Source organism: Balaenoptera physalus (assembly GCF_965194825.1).
Source record: "Balaenoptera physalus genome assembly, chromosome: 11".
Lineage (NCBI taxonomy): Eukaryota > Metazoa > Chordata > Mammalia > Artiodactyla > Balaenopteridae > Balaenoptera > Balaenoptera physalus.
This window is the reverse complement of record NC_138896.1, coordinates 107,246,614-107,262,495: the sequence shown is the minus strand read 5'-3', so window position 1 is coordinate 107,262,495 and position 15,882 is coordinate 107,246,614. Positions and strand designations below refer to the sequence as shown.

General features: G+C 56.5%; 1 protein-coding gene across 7 annotated transcripts in view; it reads right to left on the bottom strand.

The window, feature by feature from the left end:
- The window catches only part of GRIP2 (glutamate receptor interacting protein 2), a 100,907-nt gene that overhangs the window by 70,219 nt on the left and 14,806 nt on the right, over window positions 1–15,882 (bottom strand). For 5 of the 7 annotated variants that reach the window (XM_082413458.1, XM_082413452.1, XM_082413455.1 and 2 more), the window contains exons 2-11: window positions 8,475–8,555; window positions 8,065–8,200; window positions 7,070–7,215; window positions 6,293–6,379; window positions 5,732–5,807; window positions 4,430–4,575; window positions 3,425–3,572; window positions 3,148–3,317; window positions 907–1,032; window positions 432–581 (exon numbers count right to left, since the gene is read on the bottom strand). In XM_082413458.1, coding sequence (XP_082269584.1) covers window positions 432–581; window positions 907–1,032; window positions 3,148–3,317; window positions 3,425–3,572; window positions 4,430–4,575; window positions 5,732–5,807; window positions 6,293–6,379; window positions 7,070–7,215; window positions 8,065–8,200; window positions 8,475–8,555 — 1,266 coding nt within the window. Of the gene's footprint in view, window positions 1–431; window positions 582–906; window positions 1,033–3,147; window positions 3,318–3,424; window positions 3,573–4,429; window positions 4,576–5,731; window positions 5,808–6,292; window positions 6,380–7,069; window positions 7,216–8,064; window positions 8,201–8,474; window positions 8,556–12,194; window positions 13,263–15,882 lie in introns of those variants that run through there. The other 2 variants (XM_082413454.1, XM_082413453.1) reach the window with 2 other exon arrangements.

Here is a 15,882-nt window from a genome sequence, read left to right as displayed (position 1 = left end):
GCTAGTTTCAGGCCTGTGTGTCTCTTTCTTAGGGAAAATTAACAAATGTCAGAGAGGTGGTAAAGACAATGTAACCACACCCTGGAATGGATCAGACAGCTGAAGGAGAGAAAAATGAAATGGAGTTACTGTGAGACCTTCGTGCAAATCTGAAAAGGCATTCTTTCCTCAAGACACTTTGCCACCACCTGCTGGGAATTTTTCATAATAAAAATACAAGACAAAGTGTACAAAGTAACTGTCACCCCTCAGGTGTGCCCTTGTGCAGTGCACAACCTGCCCAACCATCCGCAGCAGCCTGGTGTACCACGCATGCTATTTAATGCCCCCCACCCACCCTTGGCCCTGCCCCAAATACCCCATACCCTTTGGCAAATCTCTCTCTCAGGCACAGAGGCAGCCCAGAGGGGAGGGAAGAGACCATGGCTTACATGAGCTCTTGTGTTCTCTTCTTCGCTGCCTCCTCCGCCCCATTGTGGTCCGGGGGCTCATGGGCTGGGATCCGCGAGGAAGGGTGCTGGGATTGGTGCAGGGAAAGGCGTGGTTCAGGGTCGGCGAGGAAAAGGGAGATGAGGACAAGGCTGGGGGAGATGAGAGCACAGAACCATGAGCCCCAGCAGAGCCCTCCACCCTGCCTCAGGGAGACACAGGGATGCCTTCCCCCTTCCACCATGCTCGCTGTGTGACCTCTGCGAGCCAGTCTCTCCCACTCTGGGCCTCAAAGCTCGCAGGGTTTTCACAGACCTGGTGAAACCCAGCTGCCAGACAGGGGCCCATCTCGTCACTAATGTGTGAGGTGATGCTGCGAGGGCCCCTGACTTCTCTGAGTCTTGGCTTCCTTCCCTATAGAGCAGGCTCAAGCCCCTCCCTAGGAATAGGGGAGTGACAGCGGGGAGGGCACTTTACATCGGCTCTGGTCCTGGCTGGCAGGGGTGGCCCAGGTGGGTGTCCTGCAGTGGCCGGGCCGGGGGCTGTGGCAGGAGGGCACGCAGGGGTCCCAGCGATGTGGCTGCTCGCTCCTCTGCACCTTCACTGTGGCGGAGAAAGAGGAGAGACAGACGTTGGGGGCTGAGCAGGTCTGGATCACCACACCCCTGAAGGATGAGCTCCTGTCCGCACAATGAGGGGAGGAGAGCAGGAACAGAAGATACAGAGTTTCCCGAGCCAGGCCAGGCATTCGAGATCTTGCCCGCACGTCCTGGATGCCCATCGTGTGCCGGGCACTGTGCTCAGGGCTCAGCCCGAGAGGCAGGAACAGGAGAGGGAAAGCTGGCCCAGACCAAGGCCCACAGCTGGGAGGTGCTGGCGGAGCAGGACGTGAACCAGGCTGACTGGCTTTGGAGCTCAAGAACTGACCGGTCAGCTCCGAGGAGTGCAGTTTGCAGACGGTGACCAGCTGCAGCACCTTCGGAGTCTGCCGCAGTGCTGCAGCCTGGGCCGGGGGCTGAGCACGCAGGGCACCAGGGCCTGGCATTTCTGCCCCACGCTGGGCTCTCGGGGGCCACCTGGGTCCCTGTTGGGCTGGCCCAGGCCTGCCCGGACCTGCATCGCGGTCTGAGGCTGTTCCCGCTTCCTCCCCTCCACCTTCCACAGGCCTCAACCCCAGCGAACTCTTTACTCCAGCTAAGCATCTGCTTCCCAGGGGACCCCGCAGACCCTCTACCAGATCCTGCCCCCCTCACATCCCCAGCCTACCCTTCCTCCCCACTGCCCCAGGCCCTGTACTGGTTCTTCCTTCTGCTGCAGGACTTGCGGGGGGGATGTCCAGCCTGGTGCAACATGTTCTTGGAGGGATGGGTGAGGTCTCGGTGATCTCAGCCCATCGACTCTGCCTCCCTGTTTGGTGCCCCCAACCCCACCTGGGGGCTGGGCCACTTCTGGGGCCAGCAGCCGGGTCCAATCCTGGCTCCATCACTGACCAGCTGTGGGACTGGGACAAGTCACTTAGCCCCTCTGTGCCTGTCATATCTGTAAACTGGGACAAAGACAGTGGCTACTTCCTAGGGAAGCTGGGAGGATCAGAATGAGTTAGCACGTGTGACGTGCTTACAGCAGTGCTGGGTGCTTAGCAGAGGCTTGTTCAGTGAGAGCCAGGGGGACTGTCAGCAGCTGTGTGCTCTCGGAAGGACCTGCCCTGCCGGGAGCCTCAGCGCCTCTGTACCAACCTTGTAGACTTGTCATGTGGGTGAACCCAGATGACCTGTGGGAAGCCCAGGCACCACAGCAGGGGGTAGGGGAACAGATGACGGCACTTCAAGCCCCAAAGCCTCCTCTATCAGCCCCTGCTGTGGCTTGTCGGGACCCTTACCGACCCTGGCAGAGACCAGAGATGCCGGTCCCCACACATCTGATCTGCAGAATTTGTCTCTTCTGGAAGATTGGGCTTGCAAAGGGTGGGGCAGGCAGACTCCGTCCTCGCCCCCCTCCCCCACTGTGCCCCAAGGGCTGGAATTCACAGCCTGACCACCTTGACCAAGCCTGTGCACTCGGGGTCCTGACGCCTATTTACAGATGAGGCAGCTGAGGCTCAGAGAGGCAAAGCACCTGTCCAGCTGTTAGGGACGAAGCTGGGATGTGAAGTCGAAACCCAAGGGTTAGGCTGCTGGAAGCACTTGCCTGCCCTGAGCAGGAGGCTGCCTTCCTACGACCACCCTCCACCCTGCCCCAGGCCCCCGCTCTGCCCTCTGGAGCCCCAGACCATCTGCTCCCTCTGCTCTTAGAACTGCCCAGCGCCTAGGTCCCTGGTCCAAGCTGGGAGCCCCCGACTCCACACAGGGGTGGCTCTAGGCCCTCCCTGACTGCTTGGCTGCCTCCTCTGGACCTGCCGAGGGCCCTGAGCTGAGTCCAGGGTCCAAACTCTGAGTAGCACAGGGCACAGAAGGACTGTCCCCTCCCTTGTTCTAGCCCTTATACTTCTATTAATGTAACCAGTGATGGAACTAGCTTTTGGGCCATCCATGCCAGCAAACTGTCAAATCAAACACCCAAATTGTTTATCTGCCCCACCTCCCCACCCTTAGCTGCTGCACTTGACAGTTCGAGCTTCCCTGTGGGAATGGACATTTGTTCCAGTAAATTTTAGCCTTCCTGGGGATTTGGTCCGTTAGCCTTCAGGTTTGAGCTCTGAGGTCTGCCAAGGGGACCCACCTGCCTCTGAGGGCTTCAGGGGCCGCCGACTCTGGGGCGCAGGTAGGATCTCCAGCTGCACTTTCTCCGACACGCTAGCCAGGAGCTTGGTGGCCTCAAGCAGTGAGCAGTGTTCAGTGCTGGTGCCATCGATGGACAGGATGCGGTCTCCGGCATGCAGGGCCCCACTCCTGGCCGGGTCAGGGAGCAAAGGGGGAGGCTGGTCCAGCCAGACAGAGCTCTGGGAGGCTCTCCCCCTGCAGCCCCCACGCCGTGGCAGCTCTCAGTGGGTGCCCACCTGTCCACCACACTGGCCGGCTTGATGCGGTCGATGGTGATGACTGGCTTGTTCCGGTGGGAGCCGGTGGTGAGCGAGATCCCCAAGGCGGACCCTGGCGTCTTGGTTATTTCCACTATCAAGGGCCCTGAAGCGTTGGCCACTGTGTCTGGTAAGTGGAAGGAAAGAAGAGTTTGAGATGCAAATATTGAGCACCTTCCTCCATCTCGACTTAATCCTCACTGCCAGGGAGGGATCACTGCACCCACTTTACAGACAAGAAAACTGAGGTGCGTGGAGGCAAAGACCTCGTCCAAGGTCACACAGCCACTCAGAAGCAGATGAGGGGCAGGAATTCAGGTCTCAGGGGCTCTGAGCCCAGGCCTTTGCTGGACAATATTAATTTGCTCGCATATTATTCGAGAGCCGACTGAATACACGGAACTGTGGGTTTCACTACGAGCCTTCCCCCTTTCAGAAAACGGCATCCCATTCACCCACCCAGTGGCGGGAAAACAAAACCCAGCTCCTCCTACTCTCACCCCCACCCCCATGTCCAAACATCAGCAAACCAGGCCAGTGGACCTTCATTGTATTTCCCGAATCTGACCCCGTCTATCCCCCTGCTCAGCCCCTGGTCCAGCCACCATCACCTTTCTCTCACCTGGACGGCTGCAGATTAGAGGGCATCACCCAGCCTTCCCCATCTCTCTCCCTGATTTTTTTACACACTTATCATCATCTGACACACTCTATATGTGATTTATTCCATCTATTGTCAATCTCTCCCCACCAGAATGTCAGCCCCATGCGAATGGAGACCTCATCTGTGTTGTTCTCAGGTGGATCCCCAGTGCAACAAACAACGCCTGGCAGAGTATTACTACCCAGAGAGGCTCAGAGAGGCTGTGACTGGGCCAAGGTCACACAGCCTTTGCAGTGGTGAGGATCTGTACCCGCTACCCCATTCCCTCTATCCCTGGGCCTCTTCCTGCTCCAACCCTAGCCCTTAGGCCCCCAACTCACCTGGAATGGCCACATCGTACTCCACCTGGAAGAGTGCCTCGTGGCTGCACTGCCGCAGGGTGGCCAGAGCAGTGGCGTGGCTGGCCCCATGCAGCAGGATCCCGTCAACGCTGAGTAGCCTGTCCCCCACCTTCAAGGAGCCCTCCCTGCGGGGTAGGGCCCAGTCAGTCAGCCTCGCCCAGTGCGAGCCAGAGAACAGAAGGAGGGCAGGGAGCGGGTGAAGGAGAAAGGGACAGAGCGGATGAGGGAAGGAATGCACATGTGAGTGAAAGAACCAGGGAGGTTATGTGGAAGCAGCTGAATAACTGAAGCGGGCACTGAAGATGGGGGTCAGGTCAGCTCTAACCCCTCCCAGAGGTGCTTAATAAATTCAGTCCCAGCTCAGCCCTCCAGTGTCTGAGCTGGGGATGCCCTTTGAGGTCACCACCAGGGCCCTGACAGGGTCCCAGCCCTGCCGGGGCACTCAGCATCACGGGGGGCAGTCTGGAGGCTTCAAGTTGCCAGCACAGTGGTCCCTGCCCAGGGTCCCCAGTGATTCTGGGCTGGTGAGAAACGCGCCTGGGAAGGAATTCCACTGGGCCCCAGGGGAGAGGCCTGAGGGGGTTCACCTTGGTTTGGGTCACATCCCAGCTCTGGAATGCCTGCCCAAACAGGTGGCCAAAGCTATTCTGGGAGGTTCTATGAATAACTCATCACAGACCCGTCCCAAGGACAGGTTTAGATTTCTGACAAGGCCATTCCAGGCGTTTCTTAAAATGGCCAGGAATCTCCCGCCGGGAGGTCATGGGGTCAGGAGCTGGGAACTGGGTGTGTTCCTACTCCATACTCTCTCCTCCTGGCGCTTCTGAGCTTCTGAGCGGGGCTCAGGCAGGGCCAGGCTGGCAGCGCAGCCAGGACTGGGGAAGCTGCATCACAGAGGACCACAGTGACGCCGGTCACCATGCCCCACACTTCCTTCACAGCAGCTCGTAGGGGCTGCACTATTGGACCCACTCCACAGACAGGAAAATGAAGGCCAGGGAAGGGGTAACATGAGGCTAAAGCTCACTCTCCATCCCCATCCTACCCCCTGAGACAGCAGGACCTTGGGGAAGAAAGAGCTTGGGGGTAGCTCTCATTTGGGGTTTAGTGCTGGCTCCACCAATAATCCGCTGAGCGACTCTGGGCAGGGGTGTCCCCTGTCTGGACCTCAGTTTGCTCATCTGGAGAATGTGTATGATGTCCCTTCTGCCTTCTTCCTAGGGGAGCTGGGGGAGGGCAGTGCAGGGTGAGGCTGTAAGCTTCATCCCGGCTCAGGCTCACCTGTCGGCAGGGCCGCCGGGCCGCACGTAGGTCAGGACGAGCGGCCGGGACTTGTGCCCGTCTTCATGGGCACCTCCTGGACAGAATTCGACAGTCATCTATCCACACCCTCCCTGGCGCCCGGAGGCCCCAACCCAGACCTTAAGCAGGCTTCCTTAATTAAATCTGCTTGAGGATTCTGTCCTTGCTATTCATAGTCTCTCCTATGAGATATCAACCGTAAATCCCACCCAGAGTTCAGACAAAAAGTAGGGAATGGGACCAAAGTCCTCTCTCTGTTAAACAGCTTGCTTCCTTTCCTGAGACCTCATCGTATTTCCCTTTTTCCCCTGGTTGCTAGGCAGCTCCAAACTTCATTTTCTGTTACAACTTTTCCCTCTCACTCCCCCCCAATCATTTGTTGCTTGGCCAATTTTTCCGTTTAATACTTGATTTTAATGGTTCTTAAAAGTCAGAAGGAAGATTATACATGTATGTAATTCATTAGAGCAAAATAGAACATACATAGAATTGGCATTAGCCTTCCCGTCCCTTGACCCCAAAGGTGACTCTTACACTGACCTCTGAGGACAAAGCCAAAGCTATTGCCCTCCTTGTAGAGGGAGACATCCACTGTCTTTGAAACGATCCCTGGGTTGTTCTCAGGGGCTGGGGAGAAACGGAGGACTCCTTGAGTCCTTCAGTTGCATCACCAAGCCAGCAGATGTCCCCAAAGCTCATTCCAGGAGAGTTGGGTGACCCGTCAAAGACATTACAGGAAGGGTAAATTCCCCTTGCCCCATTTTACAGGTAGGACAAGTGAAGCTTAGAGGCACCCTCTTCCCTAAAACCCACTCAGTCCACCACTTAGAGAGGGGAAAGGGCCAGCCCATGCTCCCACAGAGATAATGGCAGAACTCAGGCTTGAGCCCATGGCTTGCAGTCTTAGGCCAGAGCTGAATTCCAGACAGTTACTCAAATTTCAAGACTTCAGACCAACTTTGAAAATTCAGAGCTAAGCTAAACCCCAGGCCACTGTACTCAGTGCAGCATGGGAGGGCAGGGAACAATTTATTCAGCGACATTCCCAAAACCTTCCCTCCTAAAGGAGAAGCATGTGGAAACGAAATATGCAGGATGACAAGGGGTTATAAGCAGGTCCCTACCACCTCCTGGTGACAGCGCACTGCAGTTGTAGACAAGGCCCCAGGTGCAGCATGGGTGTTTGCGGCCAGTCCCCAGGTCCAGCCCACCCCAGCTGGCATGATCCCCACCCACCACCCAGGTGTTGGCAAGGAGGCAGCCTTGTCCACCCATGACCAAGGCAGTGGAGAAAGTTCCCGGTCCAAGGGCACCCACCGGGCGGGGGCAGCTCATACTCCACCTCCAGCACCACACGCTCTCCCACATTCTTGAGCAGAGTGATGATCTCATCGTGGCGGAGCCTGGTTAAGTGGATCCCGTTCACTGACCGAATGTAGTCGCCCACATTCAGCAGGTCACTCCTGGGAGAAAGGAGGCCAGAGCACACGCGTGGTAACAGGTGCTGGCATTTCATATCCCTCCTCCCACTGAATCCTTATGGTCTCTGGATCCCCATGTTACAGATGGGGAAGCTGAGGTTCAGAGAGGTCAGACATGTCCAGGGTCAGACAGCGAGTGAGTTAGGAGACTGGGGATTCTTACCTAGACCTGCCCGACACCCAGGCCAGCTTTTCCCCTGATGCTGGTCTGCCTGCTTTCCCTCCTGCTGAGGCGTCACCCTCATAGTTATAGCTCTAACCGGCCCCAGACAGCCCACAGAGTGGCCAGATCATCACCTCCTTTGTTATTCCTTAATGCTCTTCCTGGGCCCAGAGGGGCAGTGATAGAGAGGCTAACTCCTAGGTTTCATGGAACTCATGGTCCAAGGGAGCCCCAGAGGTAAAATAATAGGTGCAGGCAGTGTGTGCAGAAGTGGCACACAGGGCTGTGCCAGCAGAGCCGAACGCCTGCCTCAGCCTGGGGTGCTGGGGGCTTCCCAGAGGCAGTGTGGAGGGATGAATAGGAGTCTGCCAGGAGGATGCCTAGGGAACGGGCCTTCTGGGCAGAGGAAACTGCATATGCAAAGGCCTGGAGGGCCCGAGAGCGGTGAGCATGGGATGCTGCGGCCGAGCTTAGTCAGCTCTGGTGTAAAGGGAAAGAAGCAGCCGGGGCCTAGAATCCCAGCCTCCACTGGGGGCCTTCCCTCCACAGACACCAAGCTCTTAGGTGCTCCGGGAAACAGCTGTCTGATTGCTCTGCCGAAGGCCCTAGTACCCTCCTCCACTGCCCCCTGGCCCCTTCCTGCTGTCCCCACTGAGCCCACTTCTCACCTGGCTGCGAGCCCCCCAGGCCTCAGGTTGGAGACCCTGGGCTTCCCATCCTTGTCGGTGCCACCCGAGATGGTCAGGCCCAGCGTGCTGCCTTCCTTCTTGGTCAGCTCCACCATGGTGACCCCTCGGAACTCTTCTGCCAACAGACAGGGGGTGAGTGGGCAGCGTGGGGCAATTCTAGGCCCCCAGCTCCAGGACAAGTGAGGTCAATACTTGGTAAGACCCCTCAGTACCCTTGGCTGCATGACACTCGGTGAAATCATGTCCTTCTTACGAAGGAGGATCAGAGAGGTTAAGTGACTAGTCTAAGGTCACAAAGTGAGTTAGCTGCAGAGCCGATGCTGTCTGACCCCCACCTGCAGCTCTCTATGCTCCAGGACAGAGAGGGGGAAGGACAGGAGGCTGGTTACCTGGAATGCTCTGCCTGCGGCACGCCAGAGCCACATCAGCCCCTGCTTCGTCCTTGCCTCCTTTGGAGTAAGGCCCATCGTCTGCAGGAGAGAAAGAGAGGAAAGGCCTTGAGTTCCGCTGTCATTTCCATCAGGCAAAGCCCTCCTGCCTTGGGAATCTTCTGCTTCGTGGATGTGGCCTGTTAGAGGGGTTCCTTCCTGCCACCAGCTCCACCTGAGTCTCCGCTGGGGGAGCCTCATGGCATCTCCCCGCAAGGGCAACTCTGTTTGTGCTCTTGAGTAACGCTCTTTGGAGCACCCACCACAGACTGGGCTCTTCGCGACGGTCCAGGGATTAACCATCTTCACAACTATCATTCCACGTATACAGAAAGCAGCTGAGGCTCAGAGAGGGACAACTCGTGCCCAAGGTCACACAATCCTTGGCCAAGGCAGCCTCTGCAGATAGCCAGGACCAGACCCCAGGCGCCTCTGCCCACCCTGCCCCATGCTCCAGGCTCCCTTGACCAGGTTCTTTTTTTCACATTCCTTCTCCAAGTCCCTTCTCAGCCCTGGACTGAGATGGGTAAGGTCAACTGGCAAACAGTCAAGCGGGCCAGCTCTCCCATGCTGCCTCTGGGGCCACCCCTGCCCCTCCAGGCACCTGTACACCCCCAGGCGTCTGCTGCTGTCTCAGGCCTCACCCAAGCCTACACCCCGGCCCGCCTCCCCGCTCCGCCCCCACCCCCATTCACCATTCACCAGCTCTGGGCAGGCCACTCCCTCCCCAGCCCCCTGGCCACAGCAAGGCCTCACTCACAGGACTGTCCCCCTCCTCACTCTTCAGAGGAGGGGGAGAGAAGGGGCTAGGGAGGAAATCAGCCCCAGCAGGGGGCAGAAGCCTCTTATCCCATCCCAGCCATATCCTTTTCACAAGGTGGGGAGGGGCTCAGATTAGCGTTCAGCCAGAGGTGGTGTCAACCTGGGTCAAGATCAGGACACAGCCTGGCCAAGGTCCGGGCTCAGTCAGAACCAGGAATCTACAATCTACAATCTACAGCAGGTTTCTCAACCTCAGCACTATTGACATTTTTTTTTGCTGGATGCTGTACGATGTTTAGCAGCACCCCTGTCCTCTAACCACTAGATGACAATAGCATCCCACCCCAGTCACCACACCAAAAATGACTCTAGACAACCCACATGTGCCCTAGGGGAGCAGTACTGTCCCCCCAACCCCCGCCCTACCCCTCATTGAGAATCGCTGTTTTAGAGTCAGGGGTGGGGCTCAGGCTGGGTCAGGGTCAGGTTCAGCTTGGGGTCAAGGCTGTAGCTCAACCTGGGTCCAAGGAAGCCTGAGAACCTTCACCACCTGCAGCTCTAACCATTGAGAAATGGCTTCTCCAGACCGGGGATAGCCTCCCTTAGCTTTGCCAGAAGGTGGGAAATAACGAATCATTTCCAGGACCCCGGGAATTGGCCCCCAGCAGCTTTGCTCACCTCCTCCACCCCCAGGCCCTGTGTTCACATCCGCAGCCACGGATTCAGGCAACACCCCATTAAGTATAACGCCTCCTATTACGGTTCCCTAATTCGCACCTCATTTAGATTCAACAAGGCGTTTCTGAGCTAATAAAATTAAAAAGACTGGGTTCTATCAACTGTGCGACAGTGAACGTCTCTGGTATTTCATGTGGGCAACTCTGGAATTAAAATCTGTCTTATCCCATGCAAATTAGACTCTGCCACTGGAAAATCCTTCTCTCCAGGGCTGTCCTGGGAAGACCAGAGATAAGCTTGCTGGCTCCAAGTTTAGGAGTCCGGAGGTGGGGGAGGGGGAAGATTATCTCCTAAGGACAAGAAAACAGAGAATCAAGTTTGCCAAATTCAGAGCCGTAGAATCCCAAAGAATGGAGGGGAACAGCCGTGGGTTAACGCTGATTCTGAAGCAGAGGGTGCGGGATGTTGGCTGCTGAAGCAGAACACCCATTTCCTGGGGTGTCTCTGTGGTGTGTCTTCAGCACTACCTCTCTGCCCCTTCCTCATCCCAATATTCAAATTTTGATCCAGTGAATGACACGGTGCCAAACTGGGCTGCGATGGCACACTTGGCACAGCTGAGATGTGGGGTCTGCTGCCTTTGGGCTCAGCTGTCAGACAGGCCTGACTGTGTGACGATGCAAACCAAGACTCATACAACTGTGCGCAGTCAGTGGGCAATAAGTGAGGACTTGAGAGACTCTTCTGTAGAGAAGGCACGTGCATTTTAGGGTGTGGACTTGATGACCTCTCTTGGTGGTAGAGGCCGCTCAGGATAGCTGATGGCCAGATAAGGGGCTTCTGGATATCTAAGACCCCTGCCACATTCAGAAAGGCACCCATAAGGAATGCTACAACGTCTGCTGATGCTTGTTCAGAGGGGACAGTGCCCCACTCTCACAAACATCCTCAGGTCAGGGGGAAACAGGCAGCATTCAAACCAAGAACCAAGGCAAGGACAGAATTACTAGTTAACCGTGTGACTTGAGTCTCTGTTTCTCTATCTGTAAAATGGGGGTGTCTCCCTCTATCGCTGGCTCCAACCAGCCCAGGCATGAGAATTTGAGGGAATTATTTTATTTATAGAAAACCCCAGGAGGGTTCGGACCCCAGTCCTCCTCCCTCGGAGAACATGCCTGCTCACTCCCGCTCTCTTTTTTGTTCTGGGACCTGGTAATTATATGCTTAGAGATGAAGGCTTTTCAAAAACATCTTTCCCACCAGTTTTCAGCTGGAAACGTGCATAAAAAACAGAGATATTTTTATCCGAGTGGTTTTTTTCCTGTCTCCTCCTTCCAGCAATGGGCAATTATGAGCTTTTGCCTTCAGTCAATCTGTCCTGTAAGAACTCGTCGCTTCAGAGGGAAAATCATTCCGCAGCAGTGCCAGACCATCCGGCAGACTCAGGCTGGGCAAGTCCGGGGAGCAGGAGGGAGAGACGCCGTGCTGAGCACAGACAGTACACCTGGTCCCTGGCCCCCAAGCTGCAGCCCGGGAGGATGGGTTTCTTTTTTATTTTATTTCTCCTGAAAGCATTGCTAATTTGCCTTCCTTATCTCTGTTTCTCTGGAGCCCCAGGAAGCCACTGAGCTTTGAGAAAGGGAAAAAGGAAGTCAGCCCCTGGCCAGGCTGCCTTTGTCAGGGTCCCGCCTAAGCAGGACAGGGGCTTGGGAAGCAGGGGCTGGGGAGGGCCTTCGATGGGGGCGTGACTGATGCCTGGCTCCGCGGGCCTCCAGGAGGGAGCGTTCAGCATCTGAGAGGGGCCACTGGGAAAACCAATGCCCAGGAGGCTCAACTTGGGCTGAAGAGAAAATAACCGCTCGACAGAAAGCCAGCATCAGGGCCAGCCGGCCCGAGTGCCGCTGGGGAGAAGGGGGGCCCCAGTCGCCCCTGGGTCCAACCACAACTGCACACAGCGGCCCATTGCTGCTTGCACTCCTACAAGTGATCAGCCAATCCTGGCTGGGTCGGCCCCACCTCCGAAGGCATCTCTGGCTCGATGGGAAGGGAAGGATGGGCTTTGGATCCTAAATCTGCTGCCGACCGGCTAAGGGATCTGGGACAAGTCGCTTCTCCTCTCTGAGTCTCGGCACAGTGGGCGGGCTAGTGCCCACCTCATGGGTTGGTGGGAGGCATCAGCGAGGTTATGTGGTACACAGAGCCAGGACACACGGAAGTTCTCTCCCTGGCCCTTTTACTCACCTCGTTAGAAAGATTTTCCCATTAGTAATGGTAACAACTCCTCCTGATTAAGTGCCGGTGCTGTGCTAGGTGCTTCACAAGCTTTGTCTCATGTATCCCCATCACCTTCTGAGGTGGGATGATAGTTATTTCCATTTTACAGATGGTGGAGCTGAGGCACGGGCAGGTTAGGTGACTTCCCATTGTAAGGGGCAGGGTCAGGATTTGAACCCAGGCCATACTCTAAGAAATTTTAAATTATTACCACTTTATCCTCATGATAATCTTACGTCGTGGGTGTCATGATCATCCCCACATTATAGATGAGGAAACTGAGGCACAGAGAGGTTAAGGGAACTGCCTAGGGTCACACAGCTCCCAAGTGGCGGAGCCACGGGCCCCCTCCTGCCTTCTCCCCTCACCCCATGACAGTCCTGGGGGGACTCAGGGGTAATGCCTGTGGCCCTCCCGGCAGCAGTCCCGGCTCCTTTGGGCACTCCTGACCCACTGAATGATCGCCCTCTGGCCATGGCGGGCTGGACCGGGTCAGACAGCTGGATGGAGAGGCATCAAAGCCGGTGGCAGGCCGACCTCGGAGTGACAGCTCTGATTTCCGTAGAAGACAGGCCTCCCCAGAAGCCGTGGAGAGATCGGCTCGGCCACGGGGTGACCCTTGCTCTGTTCAATGCATGTTTTTAAGGGAAACAAAAAGAAATATATCAATAGATTTAAAAAGCAGACGCCTGCTTCACGTGGTGCCAAGGACTGAAAAAAAAAAAGACTGACAAAGGAGTCCGGGGCTTGGCCCGCCCAGTGCCAGGCCTGCTCCAAGCACTTGACCAGCACTGACATGTTTTAACTCTTCTGCGAGCTCACTAACAATCCCATTTTACAGACAAGGAGACTGAAGCTCAGACAGGCCACTCAGCTGGGGAGCTGCAGAGGACAGACTGGAATTGGTCTTTCTGGCCCCCAGCAGACCACATCCTTAATCCTCAGCTCTGCTCTCTCCCTCCAAACACAAGGGAAACAGACCCCAAAAGAGGGGTACCCAGGGAGGCAGCACCGGCCCCCAGGAGGCCCATGTTAGCGCTCGGGCACCCACAGGCTGGACACGACCAGAGAGGTTGCCAGCGCTGCAATCCCTCTTCCACAAGGCGTGCGGGGCTCCCGGCACCGGGCCCTGAGCCCACGCTTGGGCTGACACCCCCCTCCATGGGACCACGATGGCCCCAACGTCAGTGGGGTGGGGATGCAGGCTCCAGAAGGGCCATGGCCTTTTGGGTCTGTGCTCTCCCACGTCCCTCTCAAACCCACAAAACTGGGTCACCAACGGAGCAGTGAAGACTCAGTTCACCCGGCGCAGAATAAAATCAAACGTTCTCCCCACAACTGACAGTCCCCGGGCCTCCCTGACCTCACCTCCTAATGCTCTTTCCTGGGCTGCCTCCACTCCGGTGCGCTGGTCTCCTCGCCGTTCCACACACCAGACTCAAGCTCACCTCAGGGCCTTTGAACTAGCTGTTCCCTCTGCCAAGAATGCTCCTTCCCAGACACCCACAAAACCCCCTTCCTCACCACCTTCAGGAACCTGTGGAATCTTCACCTTCTCATCTTTCCCAAGCGGCCTGTTTGAACTTACACCTGCACTCCCAACACCTCCAGCACTTCCCATCGCCTTCCTTACCTAGCAGACCTCACTTTTTTTTTTCTTTTAACTTAGTGATCTTATTTCCTATCTGCCCCTTCCCACTATGATGTCAGCCCTGGGGGGCTGGGTTTTTGCCTGTCTGTTCACTGCTGTTTTTGGCATGGAGAGTCTGGCACACAGTAAATTCTCAGTAAATCATGTGAAATTCAATTCCCACTTACAGATTAGGAGAATGGGGATCAAAGAGGTGGAATGAGTTGTTCAAGGTCATAGAATCAGGAAGAGGCAGAGACAGGATGCAAACCCAGGGCTCCCTGGGTCTGGAGGCCTTGGCCTCCGTGGTCTGGGAACTGGGGTTTCTCCCACAGCCATGGCCCTGAGGAGGTCAGCCCTGCCAGTAGGTCCAGGTGGTTCTGGTGAGGGCCCCCCGGAGGAGTGGGCAGCTCAGGCCATGGCAGAAGTACCCTCCCACCCACCCCGACACACACACACCCTGTCTGAGCCTTCCCAGGAGCTGGGAACAAAGACCACTTTGTGGCCAGGAATCAGAGGATAGTGGACACTGTGGGGCATGGGGGTTTCCTGCCCAAATCTGCTTTCAAGCCTACTGTGCGCCCCAGCCCCGGTCACATGTCTTCCTGCAGGGGCTCAGGGTTAGTGGGGTGAACAAGCCTCCCAGGACCAAGACAGCATGGCCAGGGCATGGGCCTGAGAAAGGACTCGTGCTGGCAGAGTCCCTCGGGGAGGAGAAAGGGCCCTGGGCACTGTGCCCCACTGGCCCCAAGCCCCAGCCTGGCTCTCTCTGAGGAGCACTGCATGTGGCCTGACTGCTCAGGGTCTCAGCCTGCTCTGTGAAATGTGGAGGGTGCAGGGAGTGGCCACCTGTTGGGGACGTTTGCTGAAACTATTGGAAACAGGTTCTCTTTCCTTGAGGAGGATCAAGCTGTCTGACCATAAGCTCTAAGGTACTAGGGGCCCTCTGGCAGCCTCAAGGAGAGGAGTCTGCCTGGAAATAAAGCTCGCCTAAAAAGAAGCAGAGACCTGGAGTCCTAATCACGCTGAGCACCTGGATCCCACTGTGCCTGAAGCTCCATCTTTAGACTTTTCTTTAAAAAAGCCTCAGTGCTGACACCAAGTGAGACAGGTGTGATCATGAAGCTCTGTGACCTGGGGAGGAGACTAGGGTGGGGGCTGCAGGGGTGAGGGTGGGGGTCAAGGAAGTCATCAGAGAGAGAAAAAGCCAGGGAGATCATGAAGGGCCTTGAATGCCAGGATAAGAAGCTGCGATCAAACCTGAGTTTTTAGCAAACTCCCTCCTACAGCAGCATGGAGGTGGGGTGTGGTGGGGGGTGAGGGCCAGGAAGCCAGGGAGGAGACTGGGGCTAAGGTCTAGGCAGGCGATGCTGAGGCCTGAGCCTGGGTAGAGGGGGCAGCACCATGAGGAAGAGGAAGACAAAGACACCTCCTTGGCGGTGCCCCAGGTGAGGTCTCCAGGGCACTGCTGCCCTTGTGGCTCTGACCACTGCAGGACGAGGTGACCCCATTTCCTGGGCCTGACGTTGAGAGGACAGATGTGCCCAAGCCAGGAGGGCAGTGGAGTCACCAGGAAGGGGCAGGGGCAGACCACATGGGGTCAAATCCCAGCTGTGCTACTTCTAGCTCTAGCCTTGGACAAGTCACTTAACACCTCTGTGCCTCAGTTTCCCCAACTGTAAAATGGGGAGAATAACAGTGCTGAATACACAGTGGTGTGAGGATTAAACGATAAAATGCACAGAGAGAGCTCCGAACAGAGCCTGGCACAGAGTAAGGTCTCAACAGCTGTCAGCTACTATTATTAATCACATTATTATGATCTGGGGACCTAGGGGTAACCCTGTCTCTGTCCTCTGCGACAGGCGGGGAGGTGGGAGCCTAAGTTCACGGGCCCTCGGAAGCATGGTTGGGGGAGCTCTGCTATAAAAGTCATCTGGGGGCCAATCCCGGCTCAGCCACTATGGGCCTTGGTCAGCCACTGGCCCCTCCGAGCCTCAGCTTCCCATCTGTCTGTTCACTGGG